The 18,434-nt window shown below is 44.4% G+C and overlaps 1 protein-coding gene across 2 annotated transcripts in view; it reads left to right on the top strand.

The window, feature by feature from the left end:
• rbl2 (retinoblastoma-like 2 (p130)) overlaps window positions 1-18,434 on the top strand; it is a 176,648-nt gene that overhangs the window by 93,775 nt on the left and 64,439 nt on the right. For both annotated transcript variants that reach the window (XR_010976710.1, XM_068049452.1), the window contains exons 6-8: window positions 274-434; window positions 2,975-3,039; window positions 15,992-16,178. Coding sequence is in view for 1 of the 2 variants with exons in the window: in XM_068049452.1 (XP_067905553.1) it covers window positions 274-434; window positions 2,975-3,039; window positions 15,992-16,178 (413 nt within the window). In the remaining variant the exon portion in view is untranslated. The remainder of the gene's footprint in view (window positions 1-273; window positions 435-2,974; window positions 3,040-15,991; window positions 16,179-18,434) is intronic.

Consider the following 18,434-nt stretch of genomic DNA (forward strand, 5'->3'; position numbering starts at 1 on the left):
CTCAATCCACTAAAAACAGATTTTCTTTTCACTCATTAGCTGTTTGTGGGATCTTACAGCACGCAGGTTGGCTGCCATGTTTACCGATGAAATTATGATGATTTCTATTCACTAGTAATCCACTGACCTGAAGACATGATAAGGTGCTAAATCAATAAACATTCTTTTTATGAGGGCTGATTTTATGGAAGAGTTTATTTGTAAGCTAGGTCAATGGTGTCATGGTGAGGTGAGATCTATAATCTATCAGCTGTACTGTTATATTTATTCCAGGTCTACCAGAGGATTTCCACAGTAAAGATTATAAACCACCTTCAGAGCCTCCGTGCATTATTGACAAGTTATGTTCCCTGCATGACGGGTTGGAATTGGAGGCAAAAGGCATTAAGCAACATTACTGGAAGCCATACATCAGGAAACTCTTTGATAAAAAGGTTTGACAGTGAATTTTATTCTTCAAATGATTACAGCTCACAAATTACGATGTTTATCATTTATGTTAAGTTTAGACGACACCCTGTAAACAAGTGTGATGGGGTCAGCACTCATCCAATCAGATGTGTACTAATCCTGCACTGCCTACATTCCCCGGTGCAGGGATTGACTAGAGAATTGGTGCTAATACACAAACATCGAGATTTGTGCTCATCAAGGTGAGTGATCTTAGTGCTGAGTGTGGAAAGCTCTCCTTTTTGAGTACCCATTGCCAGTATCAAGCACTGCAGAATCTAGTGTAGTATGGCTTGATGCAGAGTAAAACTTACCCTACTCGATGCCAACAATAAAAACAAAAAGTGCTGGAAATACTCAGCAGGTCTGGCAGCATCTGTGGAGAGGGAAGCAAAGTTAACGTTTCAGGTCTGTGACCTTTCATCAGAAGTGGCAAAGGTTAGAAGAGAATTAGGTTTTAAGCAAGTGAAGGGGAGTGGGATGGGGGAGAGAACAAAGGGGAAGGTGTTTGATAGGGCAGAGGGCAGGAGAGATTAAATAACAAAGCTGTCCTGGGACAAAGGCAAAGAGTGTGTTAATGCTTGTGGTGAAAGATAAAGCATTAGTCCAGAGAGAGTGTTAATAGTGGAATAATGAGCAGCTCTGCCTACATGAAAAACAGGCACATGGTTAAAAAATAAAATATGAAAAAAGACCAGTCATGCTCTGAAGTTATTGAACTTAATGTTCAGTCCGCTAGGCTTCTGAGTGCCTAATCGAAAGATCAGGTGCTGCTCCTCGAGCTTGCGTTGATGTTCACTGGAACACTCGAGCAGGCCAAAGACAGAAATGTTGGCATGAGAGCAGGGGAGAGTGTTGAAACGGGAAGCAACCAGAAGCTCGGGGTCATGTTTTCGGACTGAGCGGAGGTGTTCCGCAAAGAGGTCACCCAATCTGCATTTGGTCTCCCCAATGTAGAGGAGACTGCATTGTGAGCAGCAAATACAGTATACTAAATTGAAAGAAGTACAAGTAAATTGCTGCTTCACCTGAAAGAAGTGTTTTGGGGCCTTGGATAATGAGGAGAGAGGAGGTAAAAGGGCAGGCATTACACCTGCTGCAATTGCATGGGAAGGTGCAGTGGGAAGGAGACGAGGTGTTGGGGGTAATGGAGGAGTGGACCAGGGTGTCGCGGCGGAAATGATCCCTTCGGAATGCTGACAGGGGAGGGGAGGGGAAGATGCGTTTGGTAGTGGCAGAAATGGCGGAGGATGATCCTTTGGATGTGGAGGCTGGTGGGGTGGAAAGTGAGGACAAGGGGAACCCTGCCATGGTTCTGGGAGGGAGGGGCAGGGGTGAGGGCAGAAGTGCGGGAAATGGGCCGGACACGGTTGAGGGCCCTGTCAACCACAGTGGTGGGGGATAAATCCTCGGATGAGGAAAAAGGAAGACATATCAGAAGCGCTGTTGTGGAAGGTTGTGTCATTAGTGCAGATGCGTCGGAGACGGAGAAACTGGGAGAATGGAATGGAGTCCTTACAGGAGGCAGGGCGTGAAGAAGTGTAGTCGAGGTAGCTGTGGGAGTCGGTGGGCTTATATTGAATATTAGTGGACAGCCTATCCCCAAAGATGGAGACAGAGAAGTCGAGGAAGGGAAGGGAAGTGTCGGAGATGGACAATGTAAAGGTAAGAGAAGGGTGGAAATTGGAAGCAAAGTTGATAAAGTTTTCCAGTTCGAGGCGGGAGCAGGAAACGACATTGATACAGTCATCAATGTACTAGAAAAAGAGTTGGGGAAGGGGGCCTGAGTAGGACTGGAACAAGGAATGTTCGACATGTCCCACAAAAAGACAGGCATAACTAGGACCCATGCGGGTACCCATAGCAACACCTTTTACTTGAAGGAAGTGAGTGGAGTTGAAGGGGAAGTTGTTCAATGTGAGAACAGGTTCAGCCAAGCGGAGGAGGGTGGTGGTGGATGGGACTGGCTGGGCCTCTGTTCAATGAAGAAGCGGCGAGCCCTCAGATCATCCTGGTGGGAGATGGAGATGTAGAGAGATTGGACGTCCATAGTGAAGAGGAGGCGGTTAGGGCCAGGAAACTGGAAATTGTCAAAATGATGTGGGGTGTCAGATGAGTCACAGATGTAGGTCTATGCCAAAAATGTTTCTTCATCTCAACTTCAGAAGGGTGTCCTGTGCTGCATCACTGCAACATTTTCCAGTTTCCAATTCCTGTGGGCTCCTGAACAGTGGTAGCTGTTTGCTCTACATCTTATCAATATGAAACTAAGATTGCCTAAATGCAGAAACTGTAGGATTCTTACAGAGGCACAGACACAGACATATACCATTAGCATAGGCTACATTTGAATAGTTCCTGGAGATGAGAGGTTAGTGCCAATCCCACTATGGCACCCATTTGTCAAATTTCAAGGATTTATATCTCACTACCCAATTGAAAACAGACAACTTTTAGGTTCATGAAATATTTAATATTTCTTGACATATGTTACTGAAAATTGTGTATTTGTGATTGATCACAGATCCTGAAGGGAAGAGGAGAAACTCTAACTGGCTTTCTGGACCCTGGGAACTTTGCGGAAAGTGTGTAAGTCATGCAGAAATTCTATATCTCAGACTTCAAAGAAATTTTTTTCCTGTCTGAATTCAAAGGATTTGTAATTATGTGAAAAGCAGCAAACTATACTGATGTAGGAGTTGGGATTCTGTGAATTTTCTGTTGAGTGAAATTTCCGAGTTCTTTTGATTACCCCTCTGTTCAGAATTGCTAATTAGACTCAATGACTGCAAAATTTGATGAGGCCCGAAAATGAGCGCGGGGATTACGATGCGCGAGTAAGCCGCGTCTGTTGCTCCAGATGCAGGCGGAATGCAAACTTCGTGCTCCCTGCTCATTTACTACGTGATTATAGTGCTAAGAACACTATTGAATGGCTGCACACCTGAGCAGGGGTGTAAAATTGTGAGAAACTAGCACGAATTCAAGCTTGCCTGCACTACTTAAAGCCACAGCCTGAACCTCATAAAGGAGAAGTGCATTTTGACTGGAGCAGGTGCTGGGAGTGGCTGGGAAAGAGTGTCTGACCTGTAAGAAGAGTGACTATGGTGCAACAGGGAAGAGAGCAGGCTCCAAGGTTCTTTGATGCAGCACTGAAGGCCTTGGAGCAGGAAGTATCCACATGGGACCAGTAGGACCTCCAGACAAACACTGCAAAGGCAGTGGAAGCAGGTAGCTGTTGTGGTCAATGCCAGCAGTGTAACCCCGGGGGCATGGATGCAGTGCCGCACAAAGTTCAATGACCTGACATGAGTAGTCAAGGCCAGTGAATGTATCTTCACATGCCATATCCCAACAACTGCACCAATAGCCTCACACTCTGCTCAATGCATCACGCCACCATCACTATGTCTCAACTTTCATTGCAGCACAAGCAGAAGCCACATAAAGTCTTAAGTGCTGCAGTGGAAGCTCATACTGAAGTCATGTAAGGTTAGCTTGCTGCCTTGAATGCTCAGACTGCTGCCATTTGGCATCGGATACCAGTGCTCAGAGGGGCTTTGCAGGGTCTCATAGCTGTCCTCCATCACATTGCTAGAATTGCTGAGGTACCGCTCTTGGGGAGTGACAATGGTGTCATGTAAAGGCCTGCTCAGGTATAAAATTGAAACCTGACCACAGCCAACCCGACACGGGCCCGGGCCCGAGTCCTTTAATTTTTTTCCACACCCGACCCAACCCAAATATCGCAATAAATTTAATGATATCAGGCATGTTATGGTGTTCTGCCTTGTCCAAATGGTAATACTTGCGATCCTGTTCATCCATTCCAGCAGCTGGCTATTCTTGCAGATCGAGTTTTGGGGGATCATGGGTGAGCCTGATCCCATGAGTTCCCAGAGGCAGCACTGCCGAGCCCGACCTGACCCGAACCCAAATGCTGGACTTGGAATGTAGACCCGAGCCGAACCCGACACATGTAGTCGGGTCTAGTCGGGTTCGGTTCGGGTAGCCAGGCTTTAGCACCATGGAGCATGACCCTGCTGTCCTCTCACACAATGACAACATTTTTGGCCTCCTGCCACTGCTACTCTACCGGTGCCTTAGCTGTTGCCTCTCAGTCTGCCAGTCCAGACTACTGCTGCCATGCCAAGATGGTGCAGTCCAAAGCCAGGCCTTCTGGGGTCAGAGCTGTGCAAGGCCATCTGCAGTGTCCCCCAGTGAAAATCAGAAGCCTTCCACCAGCCTTGCTGCAGCCACTGGAGTAGCACTGCATATGAGCACTAGGACAGGCAAAGGCATATGGAAGACAGGCACCAAGGGATGCACAGGGGTGAATAGTTGATTTTTGTATGGAATGGTTTGATTGATAAAACTGATTTGGAATGTTTGTTTGTGGTGGCATTTATTTCAGCATTGTGGGCAAGAGGACGATGTGATGGTCAGTAACAGAGGGAAGGTAAAATGTTTGACTGTGGCTCATGTAATATTACTTGTTCCTTTGGTGTGTGATCTATTGTAATACTCACCAGGACTACAAGTAATATCCAAAGAAAACGTGGGTTTTATTATACTTTAACTGACATATATATATATATTGTTATGACTGATCGCTCAAGTCAAAGCCCCCTATCAAATATATCCAATTCTGATCATGGTGGGAGAAATGCACTGTTGATTCAGTCCCGTCCCTTCACAGATCGCCTAACATATCATTTTAAACTTTCCAAATTAAAGAAAGACCCAGCCAAATTGTACCATCTATTAAGCCCTGAACGAGGCTAACCAAGCCAGATGTCTTTAGATCAACAAATTCACTATTTAATTAGAAAAACTAAATTCTTAAACACTACTAAGATATAAGCAACATTTAAAATAGAAAAAATTAGTGTCCATGTAGATTTACGCTCCTGCGAAAGTGAAATCTTCCAATGTGGAATAGTCCAAGGTTGCTTGAAGTCCTCACAGCCATCCGATGGGGGAAAAAAAGGTTCTTCAACAGTAGAACAGTCCATAGTTGAACAGCAGTTGAATTGATGCTCTTCTTTTCCAGCAATGAATTTCAACATTTACAGTTCAATAGTTAAAGGAATTGGTTATTTTCTTTTAAGAAATTAATCTGGCTTGACATCAGAATTCTGAGAGTATAATAAATAGGGTTTAAATAAACTAAGAGAGAGCTCTCTTCTTCAGTATATGCTGGATGACAGTCTGTGTCTCTGTTACCTGTGTCTCGAAAGCCAGATTTTCAGCTAGTTTCAAATGTCAATCGGAACCAATGTATCTCTTGATCCTCGGTCTCTGTGTGGCTGTATCCCGGGGCAACAAGAATGCATTCTTTGACTCAGTCTCTGGAGCTTGTTGCCTTAAAGCAATACTGCTCCTTCTCCAGCCTTAAAGGCACACTGCATTCTTCCCTGAAAAAAACTACAGGATCATAACACCACTGACCCTGGTGGAATGAAACACCGTTCCTGAAATGCGTTTCATTACAATGTGTAAAGAATACAACTTGGAAAAAAAGCTAATATTTTTTTCCGCATTTATAGGTATACAGTCTTCTAAAATGGTAAAATTACAGCAACAAGTTCCATCAGAACATTTGCGGCTTTAAATTTGCAAAAAGGTTGTCCCAAGTAACCCATTTCAAATTTCCAAGGATTGTCTTCCAGTTGTTATGTGTTTTCCTTCCAAGTGTCCCTATTGTCCATCACCTCAGCCAGGTGAACTGCACAGCTAGGAGCACTGACCACTACTGGGTTCACTATTCTCTGAGAAGTCTCTCGAGTACCCCTTAACCTATGTGGCATCACTTGACACTGGAAAACCCTGTCTGGTGTAACAGAAGCTGATTTTTTTCTTACCCTGGGGTGTCAAAGGAATTTGACAGGTTTCCTCCAACACATTTGTCTCTTTAAGACACATGGTGTTACCCACTCTGTCCATACAGTCCTTTAAATTAGAATTTGGGTAGGAGTCTGCCTTCTTTACCACATTGACTTTTCTAGAGTCTATGCAAGTTTGAGCCGACCCACCAGATGTAGATATCAAGGCAACCTGCGAGTTCCAGCTGTCCTGACTAGGTTCTACTAAGCTCCCTTTCAGCATGCATTGCACCTCTGCTTCCACTTGGGCCTATCTGTCTGGACCTAAGTGGCAAGGATGTTGTTTTAAAGGAATTGTCCCTCCTATACCTACATCATGTGTGGCTAAGGTTGTACATCCTGGCTTATCCATACAAACTTTTTGAAACGTTGTGAAAACCCTGGTTAGGACTTCACGCTGTTTTGCCTCTAAGTGTAAAAGCCTGTTGTTTAATTTTCGTAGCCATTCTGTATTCACTAATCGGATAGTTGGAGGTTCAATCTGAGAATTTCCTCGGCCTACTTCTGCCTCATCCTCACTATCCTTTTCCTTCTCAACAGTCCCGATTAACTGCCATACTATATTGGCTTATCTTCCTCCCTGTGGTAATATTGTTTGAGCATATTAATGTGACACAACCGGTTCTTCTTCCATGCTCACATCCTTTGTAAGACCTGGCCAGTAATAATGTTTGCTTATGTGTGATTTGGTCTTCCGAATTTCCCAATGTCCTGCAAAAGGAATGTTATGTGCTAACCTTAATAATCCTTGTCAATATTTAGGTGGCACCACTATCTGTTCAACAACTGTTCAGTCCTTGTCGGCAGTCCTATGAGGCGGTCTCCATTTCCTCCTCAAAACCCCATTTGCCTTAGCTTCTGACAGAGCCATCTGTGCTATTCGGTATATCCCTGGATCAGCTTGCTGTGCTGCAATGATAGTCGATCTGTTAAACAACTCATTTGGATTATCTAAATCCCCAAATAAGGTTTCAGATACTTGGCTATTTATTTGTGATGCCCCTTTTACCTCCGACAATGGATCCTGTTTAGCCATTGCTCGGGTAACTACATATGCAGGAAATATTCCCAGAGCTTGTTCCTGTATTTATTCCGTTTCCTTAGTTTCACTTGGTTCCTCTGTAACTATAGGAGAAACTGATACTTTTGATCCAGCCAAATCATTTCCTAGGAGTAGTAAATTCCTTTTACTGGTAAACTGTGCACAACACCTACAGTTACTATCCCAGATATTAAGTCACTCTCTAGACGTACTTTATACAAAGGACTCCTTGCCAATTCCATTTACTAAAACTTTAGCGTTCAAGGCGCTCTTTGGTGGAAACCTCATCTCTTTCCCCAGGAAGAGTGTTTGGGTTGCTCCTGTGTCCCTGAGTATAATGATAGGTTTTCCTGCCTCACTTACAGGATACGGAGTTACACTCCCCTTTGACAAAAATTCGTTATAACTCTCAGGTATTTTATTCTTAACCTCTGCACTCCTTTTAGTTTTAGTATCTGGTTTCACATTCACAGCTGTTGTTAAAGCTATAGCCTGGTCTGCTGTACTCTCAGTCAGAGTCTTTTCCTCTGCACTAACTTTGCGTACCCCAACAAGTCCTATGGGTTTACCTCGCAATTTCCAGCACTCTGAACGAAGATGACCCGTTTTGTTGCAATGAAACCACTTTGGTTTACAAACCTCACTTATACCCTCAGAACCTTCCTTTCTGACCTGAGGAGGTGATCCTGGGGCATTCCCAGCTGTTCCTTCTTGTCCCCGGCTACTTGCCTTCCTTTCACTCTCCCACTTACTATCCTTCTCGGGTTTATGGGGGTGACGGACAAAATAGGTTGGCTTATTCACAAGCTCAAAATCATCAGCAATCTCTGCTGCTTGCCTAGCTTTCAAAACATTCAGGTTATCCTTATGAGTTCTCAGTACTGAAGGAATGGAGTTTTTAAACTCTCCTAAGAGAATCAGTTCTCGAAGGTTATCATATGTGGTTTCTATCTTTAATGCCCACATCCAACAGTCAAAAGTAATTTGCTCACCCTCTTCAATTCTAAATATCTGTGCCCATCCAATCTCCGTAAGTTCCTAAACTTCTGATGGTAAACTTCAGGGACTAACTCATACGCAGTGAGAATAGCCTTTTTTGCCATCTCATAATCTGCAGAAGCCTCCTCAGGAAGCATGGCATAAGCTTCATGAGCTCCGCCTACCAGCCTGCCCTGAATAAGCAGTGCCCAGCTTTCTTTCGGCCATTTCATCTGTTTGGCTATTTTTTCAAAAGATATGAAAATGCCTCTGCGTCCCTTTTCTCGAATTTAGGAAGAGCCTGTATAAATTTAAACAACTTTTCGCTGGGTCCTGATCTAAATCAGACTGTTCCTGACCGAATTTTACCTGGATTCAAGACTATTCTTTTGTCTTAGTTCCATCTCTTTTAACTTAAATTCCCTCTCTTTCTCCTTTTTCTCTTTCTGGAATTCAAGCTTAAGTCTTTCCAATGTTATTGTTGTTTCTTTCTCTTGTTCAAGTTTTATTATTGCGATTGCTTTTTCTTTTTCAGTCTCAAGTTTTTTTGTTTCTAACTGAATCTTAGCAATACTGCTGCATCACTCTCAGACCTACTACTTGTTCTTCATATTCCCCTTCATCAGTATCATCATCAACATCATTTTCTACTAATTCCAGATGTTCGGTTATTTTGTCAATTATCTCTGCTTTTTTGGCACCTGATTTCAATTCCAATCCCAATTTCGCTGCCAATTCTTTTAATTTGTTCTTAGTTAAAGTTATCAAGTTACTCAGGGAAACATTCTGCATTCCTTAAAAACTCTGCTACAATCACTAATGTCATTACAGTGGTATAGACTGTACCTTATTATACAAGAGACCGGGTTCTTTTAATTTCTTTGTAATTGATGTTAGATTTAGATCCCAACAATCGAGTTTCCAATTGATACAATCCCAGACGCAAGAGCAATTAAGTACGATGCCAAACGCAAGACCCCAATTTAAATATGTTATCGCAGAGACGAGCAATTAAGATGATTCCAAATACGAGCCCTCCAAAGTAGTCTGTTTCTGATCCCAGACATGAGCCACCGAATTAACTATGATTCAATCTCGAATGAGCCCCCAATTAAACTGTTACGACTGACCGCTCAAGTCAAAGCCCCCAATCAAATATATACGATTCTGATTATGGTGGGTGAAACGCACTGTTGATTCAGTCCCGTCCCTCCACAGATCACATAACATATAATTTTAAACTTTCCCAAATAAAGAACAACCCAGCCAAATTGAACTATCTATTAACGCCCGAATAAGGCTAACCAAACCAGGGGCTGAATTGTATGCCGCCACAGCAGGTCGGATGGTGGCATGGGGGCGGCATAAAATTGAGCGGGAGGGAGGCCTTCCCGCCCCGCTTTCGCCTCTGGCCAACTTTATGGCGGTCAGGTGGGGGTGGGGGTTGGGGAACGGCCCGCCCGCCTGAGGCCAATCATGGCACTTGAGTGGCCATTAAACGGCCACTTAAGGGCCCTCACCCACCTCCATGGGTATTTTACTCGTGGCAAGCGGGTGTGCTGCAGATTTGAAAGGCCGCCCAGCGATAGCTGCCGCCATTTCTGTGCACTGGGGGGGTGCCATCACAGTCGGGCACAGGGTGCCCGATTGAGGGCCGCCGCTGCCTCCCAACCCACCCCCAGGACCCAAGATGCCCCTCCAACGACCACCCTGGCTTCACCAGGGCACGGCCCCTGGTGAGGCATGCCCAACTTACCTTCACTCCTGGCTCCATGTCATTGGCTGGGCTGCAGTCCCAACAGTAGCCACCGCACATGGTGGTGCTGCTGGGACTAGGAACTGCCGGCCCGCTGATTGGCCAGCTGATTGCCCACAGAGGCAGGACCTCCTCCCCCAACCGGGTGCAAGTCCCACCTCGGGACAATTAAAGCCCGGGGACCCATAAAATGTGGGACGGATCCCCGGGCTAGGCAAAAGCGGGTTCGCCACGGACTTTAATGTCGGTGGAGAATTCCCGTCTGCCTAAGGTAAAATACAGCCCCAGGTGTCTTTTGATCAACAAATTAACTGTTTAATTAGAAAAACTAAATTCTTAAACACTACTAAGATATAAACAACATTTAGAATAGAAAAAAATAGTGTCCTGGCTTATTTTCAATCCTGGCAAAGTTAAATCTTCCAATGTGGAATAGTCCAAGGTTGTTTGAAGTCCTCACAGCCGTCCGATGGGGGGAAAAAAAGGTTCTTCAACAGTAGAATAGTCCGTAGTTCAGCTGTTGAACTGATGCTGTTCTTTTCCAGCGATGAATTTCAACATTTACAGTTCAATAGTTAAAGGAATTGGTTATTTTCTTTTAAGAAATTAATCTGACTTGACATCAGAATTAACATAGAAACATAGAAAATAGGAGCAGGAGTAGGCCATTCGGCCCTTCAAGCCTACTCCGCCATTCATTATGATCATGGTTGATCATCCAACACAGTAACCTGTTCTTGCTTTCCCCCCATATCCTTTGATCCCTTTCACCCCAAGAGCTATATCTAACTCCTTCTTGAAAACATACAATGTTTTGGCCTCACTGCTTTCTGTGGTAGCGAATTCCACAGGCTCACCACTCTCTGGGTGAAGAAATTTCTCCTTATCTCCGTCCTGAAAGGTTTACCCCGTATCCTTAGACTATGACCCCTGGTTCTGGATTCCCCCACCATCGGGAACATCCTTCCTGCATCTACCCTGTCAAGTCCTGTTAGAATTTTATAGGTTTCTGTGAGGTCCCCCCTCACTCTTCTGAACTCCAGCAAATATAATCCTAACCAACTCAATGTCTCCTCATACGTCAGTCCCGCCATCCCAGGAATCAGTTTGGTAAACCTTCGCTGCACTCCCTGTATAGCAAGAACATCCTTCCTCAGATAAGGAGACCAAAACTGCTCACAATATTCCAGGTGTGGCCTCACAAAGGTCCTGCATAATTGCAGCAAGACATTCCTGCTCCTGTACTCAAATCCTCTCGCTATGAAGGCCAACATACCATTTGCCTTTTTTACTGCCTGTTGCATCTGCGTGTTTACCTTCAGCAACAGGTGCATGAGAACACCCAGTTCTTGTTGCATATTCCTCTCTCTCAGTTTATAGCCGTTCAGTTAATAATCTGCCTTCCTATTTTTGCTACCAAAGTGGATAACCTCACATTTATCCACATTATACTGCATCTGCCATGTATTTGCCCACTCACTCAACTTGTCCAAATCACCCTGAAGCGCCTCTGCATCCTCCTCACAACTCACCCTCCCCCCCAGTTTTGTGTCATCTGCAAATTTGGGGATATTACACTTAGTTCCTTCATCTAAATCATTAATGTATATTGTGAATAGCTGGGGTCCTAGCACCGTTCTCCCTGCAGTACCCCACTAGTCACTGCCTGCCATTCGCAAAAAGACCCATTTATTTCTACTCTTTGTTTCCTGTCTGCCAACCAATTTTCTATCCATCGCAAAACACTACCCCCAATCCCATGCACTAAAATTTTACACGCTAATCTCTGATGTGGGACTTTGTCGAAAGCCTTCTGAAAGTCCAAATAAACCACATCCACTGGCTCCCCTCATCAACTGTACTAGTTACATCCTCGAAGAATTCTAGTAGATTTGTCAAGCATGATTTCCCTTTCGTAAATCCATGCTGACTCTGTCCGATTCTACCACTATTCTCCAAGTGCTCTGCTATAAAATCTTTGATAATGGACTCTAGAATTTTCCCCACTACCGACGTCAGGCTGACTGGTCTATAATTCCCTCTAATTTTCTCTCTACCTCCCTTTTTAAATAGTGGGGTTACATTAGCTACCCTACAATCTGTAGGAACCGTTCCAGAGTCTGTAGAATCTTGGAAGATGACCATCAATGCATCCACTATTTCTAGGGCCACTTCCTTAAGTACTTTGGGATGTAGATTATCAGGCCCTGGGGATTTATCGGCCTTCAATCCCATCAATTTCCCCAATACCATTTCTCTACTAATACTGATTTCCTTCAGTTCCTGTCTCTCACTAAGCCAACATTTCTGGTATGATATTTGTGTCCTCCTTTATGAAGACAGAACCAAAGTATGCATTTAGTTGGTCAGCCATTTCTTTGTTCCCCATAATATATTCCCCTGTTTCTGACTGTAACGGACCTACATTTGTCTTTACTAATCTTTTTCTCTTCACATACCTATAGAAACTTTTACAGTCAGTTTTTATGTTCCCCGCAAGCTTGCTCTCGTACTCTATTTGCCCCTTCTTAATCAATCTCAATTCTGAGAGTATAATAAATAGGGTTTAAATAAACTGAGAGACAGCTCTCTTTTCCTTCAGTATATGCTGGCTGACAGTCTGTGTCCCTGTTAACTGTGTCTTGAAAGCCAGTTTTTCAGTTAATTTCAAATGTTAATCAGCAACAATGTATTGCTTGATCCTTAGTCTCTGAGTGGCTGTATCCCAGGTCAACCAGAATGTGCTCTTTGAATTACAGTCCCTGAGTGGCTATATCCCGGGGCAACGAAAATGCATTCTTTGACTCAGACTCTGGACCTTGTTGCCGTAAAGCGGTACTGCTCCTTTTCCAGCCTTAAAGGCACATCGCATTCTTCCCGGAAAAAAAAATCTACAGGATCATAACAATATATATATAGAAATACACAAACAGTTCCTGCACAAAATATATCTAAACAGGTCTCACTATATCAGGCTGCACCCACAGCACCCTGGCGTGTCTAACGCGACTTCACTACCTCTGGTGATCTTCACTTACAGCTCCTTAAGGTAGTCCCACAACATAACCCTTTTTTCCAACGATAAAAACCTATGTACAATAAACAATGATGTTGTGGTTCGGACTAACTATACATGATTAAAACAAAACAGGTAAGTAAGTTTAACACTCCCTAAAATGTACCACTAAGCCATATAGACCAGAGGGTTCCAGACTCAGTTCCCACTCGTGGAGAATGAACTGAACTAGCAATTGATGCGTCACAAGGATCTCAACACTTCTGGGCTAAATAGGGTACAAATTTAACCAGAATTCCTGATTCCTATTCATGATCCCTCCTGGAACATATACATGTGTGAACATTGTGAAAACACATTTGGTTTTGGATGTGATACCTGTTACAGTTGAATAACCTGCTATCACACTGTCTGTGCCCATACATGAAGAATAGCCATTTGGGTGAGATACTGAAGGGAAGCAGCTGCCTGTGGGGTCTGTACCCTAGCAATAGTCAGCCCTTTCTGGAGAGAAGGAGGCAAAAATAAATTTAGAAGAAGTAAAGTGGGTTGCTGGAGTTCTCATCAAATTTTAAGATTAAAAAGTCAGCTGTGCCCCAACGATGGGCAGTGATGTGTAAAAACCAGATCTAATGGCACAAGCAAATTCTGCTACCTTTGGTTCACGGTGATAGACAATCTGTCCCTTGATACACGCATAGGAAAAGCAGCTACCAACTCGCAAAACGCACATGGGATAACACCAAGCTGACCCTTAGGACCAAGCTGATGGTTTATAAGGCCTGTGTTCTCAGCACCTTCCCAAATGGCTGTGAAATATGGGCAACTTACAGCTACCAGGAAAATAAGCTCAATAATTTCCATCTTCACTGTCACATCATGGGTATATCCTGGCGGGTAAAAATCATAAATACAACAATCCTCTCAAAGGCAGAGCTCTCAAGTGCGTTGACTCTAATCAAGCAGAGACGACGTCAGTGGATTGGACACGTCTGCAGGATGGAAGACGGTTGCAGACCCAAAGACTTTCTGTATGGTGAGGTAGCTGGGGCTAGATGACCAGTGGGGCGCCCAAAGCTCCATTTCAAGGATGCTTGCAAGCGTGACATGAAAGCCCTAAATGTCGACTGTCACACCTAGGAGTCGCTAGCTGGCAAAAGGGGGAAATGGCGACACATCCTAAGGACTGGCGTGCATTCCCACGTTGACAAGTGGCAGCTTGGAAACAGGCGCCAACATCAAAACAACAACCCACAGTGTCACTTGGCAGCTTCACTTCCAGCACTTGTGGCAGAACCTACCTCTCAAAGATTGACCTTCACAGCCATCAGCAAAGGTGCAGCAAGAGAAGGTACCCCACTTAAATGGATTTTTTGCTGCATGTCCATCATCTTTAGTAGATGGAAGAATGCCAACAACATGGCACAAGTCAATTTTCCAGGTAGCCCTGTGACTGACACAGCTATACATTAGACAGCAGGTTTTGCATTGAGTACAAGGGAGACAGTAACTGCCTGCTGCAACCAGTTCTATAACAAGAGTGTCATTGGGAGTGCTGAAAGCATTTTTAACTTAGAACACACTTGTAAACAACAGCTGTTCTAAAATTGCTTCTTATACACGATATTAAAATAACATTATTTTCCATAGGGCTGAATTTTGTTCTTTTTTCAGAGGTGGGTTTGGTGGCCTGTGGCAGAGTATCTCCGCAGAGCCGTCTGCCATGAAACCCGATGCCATACCACAGTGTGCCGATTTTGTCAGAGGTGGGGAGTACCATGTGGTACTGACACCCTGACAGGACCGCATCATAATTTAAATGTTTGAAATGCTGCTTCAAATAAAATTGAATCTAATTCACCGCGATCCAACAAAGGTTTCTCAACTTGCCGGTTGGCATGCGGCACTCACGTACCTTCAGTTTCGCGACTTGAAAAGCTGGTGCCACCGAGGCAAGAGTCCTTGGTGCCGCGAAAGGGAAGGTAACCTAACGAGATCAGTATTGGGGAAGTGGAGTTTACAGCGGCCATTGCTGCTATGCTGGGTGTCCAAGGGACTTGTGAGTGAATTGGGGGATCTCTGAAAGGGACTTGCGTGTGATGGTGGATCTCTGCAAATTGCTTTTGTGTGAATGGGGGGAGCTCTGAAAGGGGCTTGTGTGTAAATGGGTGGAACTCTGCAAGGTACTAGTGTCTGAATGAGGGGAACAGCAGATAACATTGTGAACGGTATCTCCATGGCCACCCCGCCACGTGATTTGTGGGGGGGGGGTGGGGGGGCATCGTCATTATGTAAAATGGCCACCCACTGCATAATTTCAGCGGCACGGCTGCTCATATCACAAGCGGGACCACTGCCTTTTTGTGCACCCACTGCAGCTCCCGGCGGCAGGATCATAAAATTCAGTCCATAGTGTCTGATTGTGCATCAGCTTGCCACTAGCTTATTGAACTACATTTTTGTGATGCAGTTGGATGAAGGTTGAGGAACAAGTTGTTTGGGCTCTCCCATATGGGTTTGGAAAAAGCTGCTGTTCTGAGTAACCCCAGTTTGATGTTATCCCAGAGTCCTGGCCACCATTTAACCCTCAACCAGTACCACCAAAAAAGATTGTCTGGTCAATTAACTCATTGTTGTTTGTAGGACCTTGCTATCCATAAATTAGCTAGTGTGTTGTTTATATTAGAATCTTGACTACACTTAGAATATACTTCATTGAATGTGAAGCTTTGCGACATCATGAGGACATGAAAAGTGCATGTGTTTTCTTTACCGCATTTGTAAATATGGAAAGTACCTGAATAGCTGAAGTCTGGCTTTAATTTAGAACATGTTCTGTTATTTTTTTCTCTCTTTTGTTACAGTAAAGCCATTGACAAGGCCTACGAAGAATATGTGTTAACTGTGGGAAACATAGATGAAAGGATTTTCCTGGAAGATGATGCAGATGAAGAAATAGGAACCCCAAATAGGTTTCTGAGCAACATGTCAAATACAGAAACAGCTGAAAGGATGCAAGTGGAGCACAATCTTCAGCAACATTTTGACAACGTAAGTATTGAGCTTTCTAGTTGAAGTTACAACAGATAGTACTATGTCAGAATTACTAAATAATACTGGAAAACATACAGGTTGCAATCCCGGCAGTTGCAGTGGGATGGCACCCACTGGTACTCTCCACTGCTGACTTTGTCGGAATTTGCAGGGGCAGTACAAGGGCATCTCATGTGCATAAAACAACTGATTCCTGTATCACTACAGGCGCATCTTCTGTGCCTAGGCCCCTGACCAGAGACCCTATACAGCTCTCTCCCTTGTAAGAGGGAGTCCAATTTTTTTAATTACCCATCCTCGGTGGTCTAGGCTAGTTCACCTGGTTGTATCTCACTTCTGTCATTCTAGTAACTAATACACCAAATCCCTCAGTATACTGCCCTCCAGTTTAATGCTTAACTCCACATGGAAGCAGGAATGCTCAGGATAGGGAGTCCAGCCTCTGGCCCTATTCCCTCGTAAGAGGCAGGACTTCCCCAATACCTGGTAAATTTGGGCCCCAGCCTTTTCCAAGAATTCTGCTGGAAATGTGCTGGAGTAGTTGGGCATGCTGAGCAGAAATTTTGAGGATATTTAGTTCCATGTGGTCTAATAAGGTTCTACAACTGTTAGACCTGGTTTTATATCAGTTTGTATGTACCATTTGAAGCCTTTTATTTACTAAAGTCAATGGACCAAACAATCTCCTTTAGGTTGAATTAATGCTGTGCGATGTTCGTGTCATACTTTAACTTGTGCAGTATACAGAATCACCCAAAATAGAATAATGAAATGTGATTGAATGAAGGGTATTATTAATTGTTGGTTGTGCATCTTGATCGTGAAAATGGGTCTTTGTGTATAGAGGACCATATTAGTGGGCTGCAATTGCACTGTGAGACATTAGCCCTGGCTGCAGGCTACTCATGCCCGGTAGCTCACCATATACAGATGCTGCATCTAAGCAACCCTCTATCAGTATCTGAACTGGTGGCTGCGAGTGTGAGAATGAGTGATGGTATTTCTTCATCATCAGTCTCTTCTTCCACTTCTTGCTCCTGCACCACTGCTTGGCCTATTTGCAGTTCTTGGGCATCTGAAAGGAGAAAGACACAAGGGTAGGGTTGTGGTTACAGGAGTGTGGGAAAGCAAGAGAGCATGCTTAGACCATCTGCAGCTTGTAAATCAGAAGAGATTATGGGATGAGGGGTAGGTGTGATGTGAGAAGGAGGATTAGGTATGAGCATACCATCATGTCCGATCCTTTCAACCCTGTCGCTGCCACAGACTCAGTCATGGCTGCTCCAGTGATGGCGAGCACCATCTCCTCCCTCAGCGTGACGATGTGCAGCCATGCCTGGTTCCTGGCGGTTAGGTGCTGCTGTTTGTGGCTGTGCACCACTATGTCCTGCAAGAGAGAAGAAAGTGTGAGTATGGTGTTTTGCGTTTGAGTGATGTGGATGTCAAAGTTGAATAGCTATCAGTGTGTGCAAACTGTGAGATATGGATGTGAGGCTTGTAGCAGTGCTAAGTGTGTGAAGGTGAGATGAAGCTATGAATGTTAGTTATGAGTCATGTTTGATAGAGATTGTTGATGGGTGAGTGATAGGGGTGTGGTGCATTGCGTAGAGTGTGAGTAAGTCATGTAGTACATGGGATACGGCATTTGGCGGTATATTCACTGCCTTGATGACTTGTGTGAGGTCAATGAACTTCTTGTGGCATTGCATTCAGGTCCTAGGGGCTACACTGCTGGCAGTGACCGCCACAGCTATCTGCTCCCACTGCCTTCTCAGTGTCTGTTTGGAGGGCCTCCTGGTCCCCTCTGCACAGAGGACCTCTCTCCTCTCCAGCTCCTGCACCAAGGCTTCTGGGATGGCATAGGAGAACCTTGGAGCCCGCGCTCTGCCATGTTGTACCATTCTTTTGTCTTTCCTAGGTCAAACACATTTTTAGCATGATTTCCAGCACCTGCTCCAGCCAAAATGCACTTTTCTTTTAATAGCTGCAGGCTGGTTTTAAGTAATTCAGGGTAGGTTGAACTCTTGCTAGCCTCTCACAATTTTGAGCCCCCTGCTTATGCATACAGCCATTCAACAGCGAGCTTTGTGCGGGCTACAAGCTGCAATCATGTAAATGAGCAGACAGCGCGAAGTTTGCCTGCCACCAGCATTGGAAGCAACAGGTGGGTTTTAATTATGCATCGCGATTCCTCATGCCTGTTTCTGTGCCTTATCGAATTTAGTAGCCAGTAGCTTTTAATTGAAATTTTAT

This window comes from Heterodontus francisci, chromosome 17 (genome assembly GCF_036365525.1).
Source record: "Heterodontus francisci isolate sHetFra1 chromosome 17, sHetFra1.hap1, whole genome shotgun sequence".
NCBI lineage: Eukaryota > Metazoa > Chordata > Chondrichthyes > Heterodontiformes > Heterodontidae > Heterodontus > Heterodontus francisci.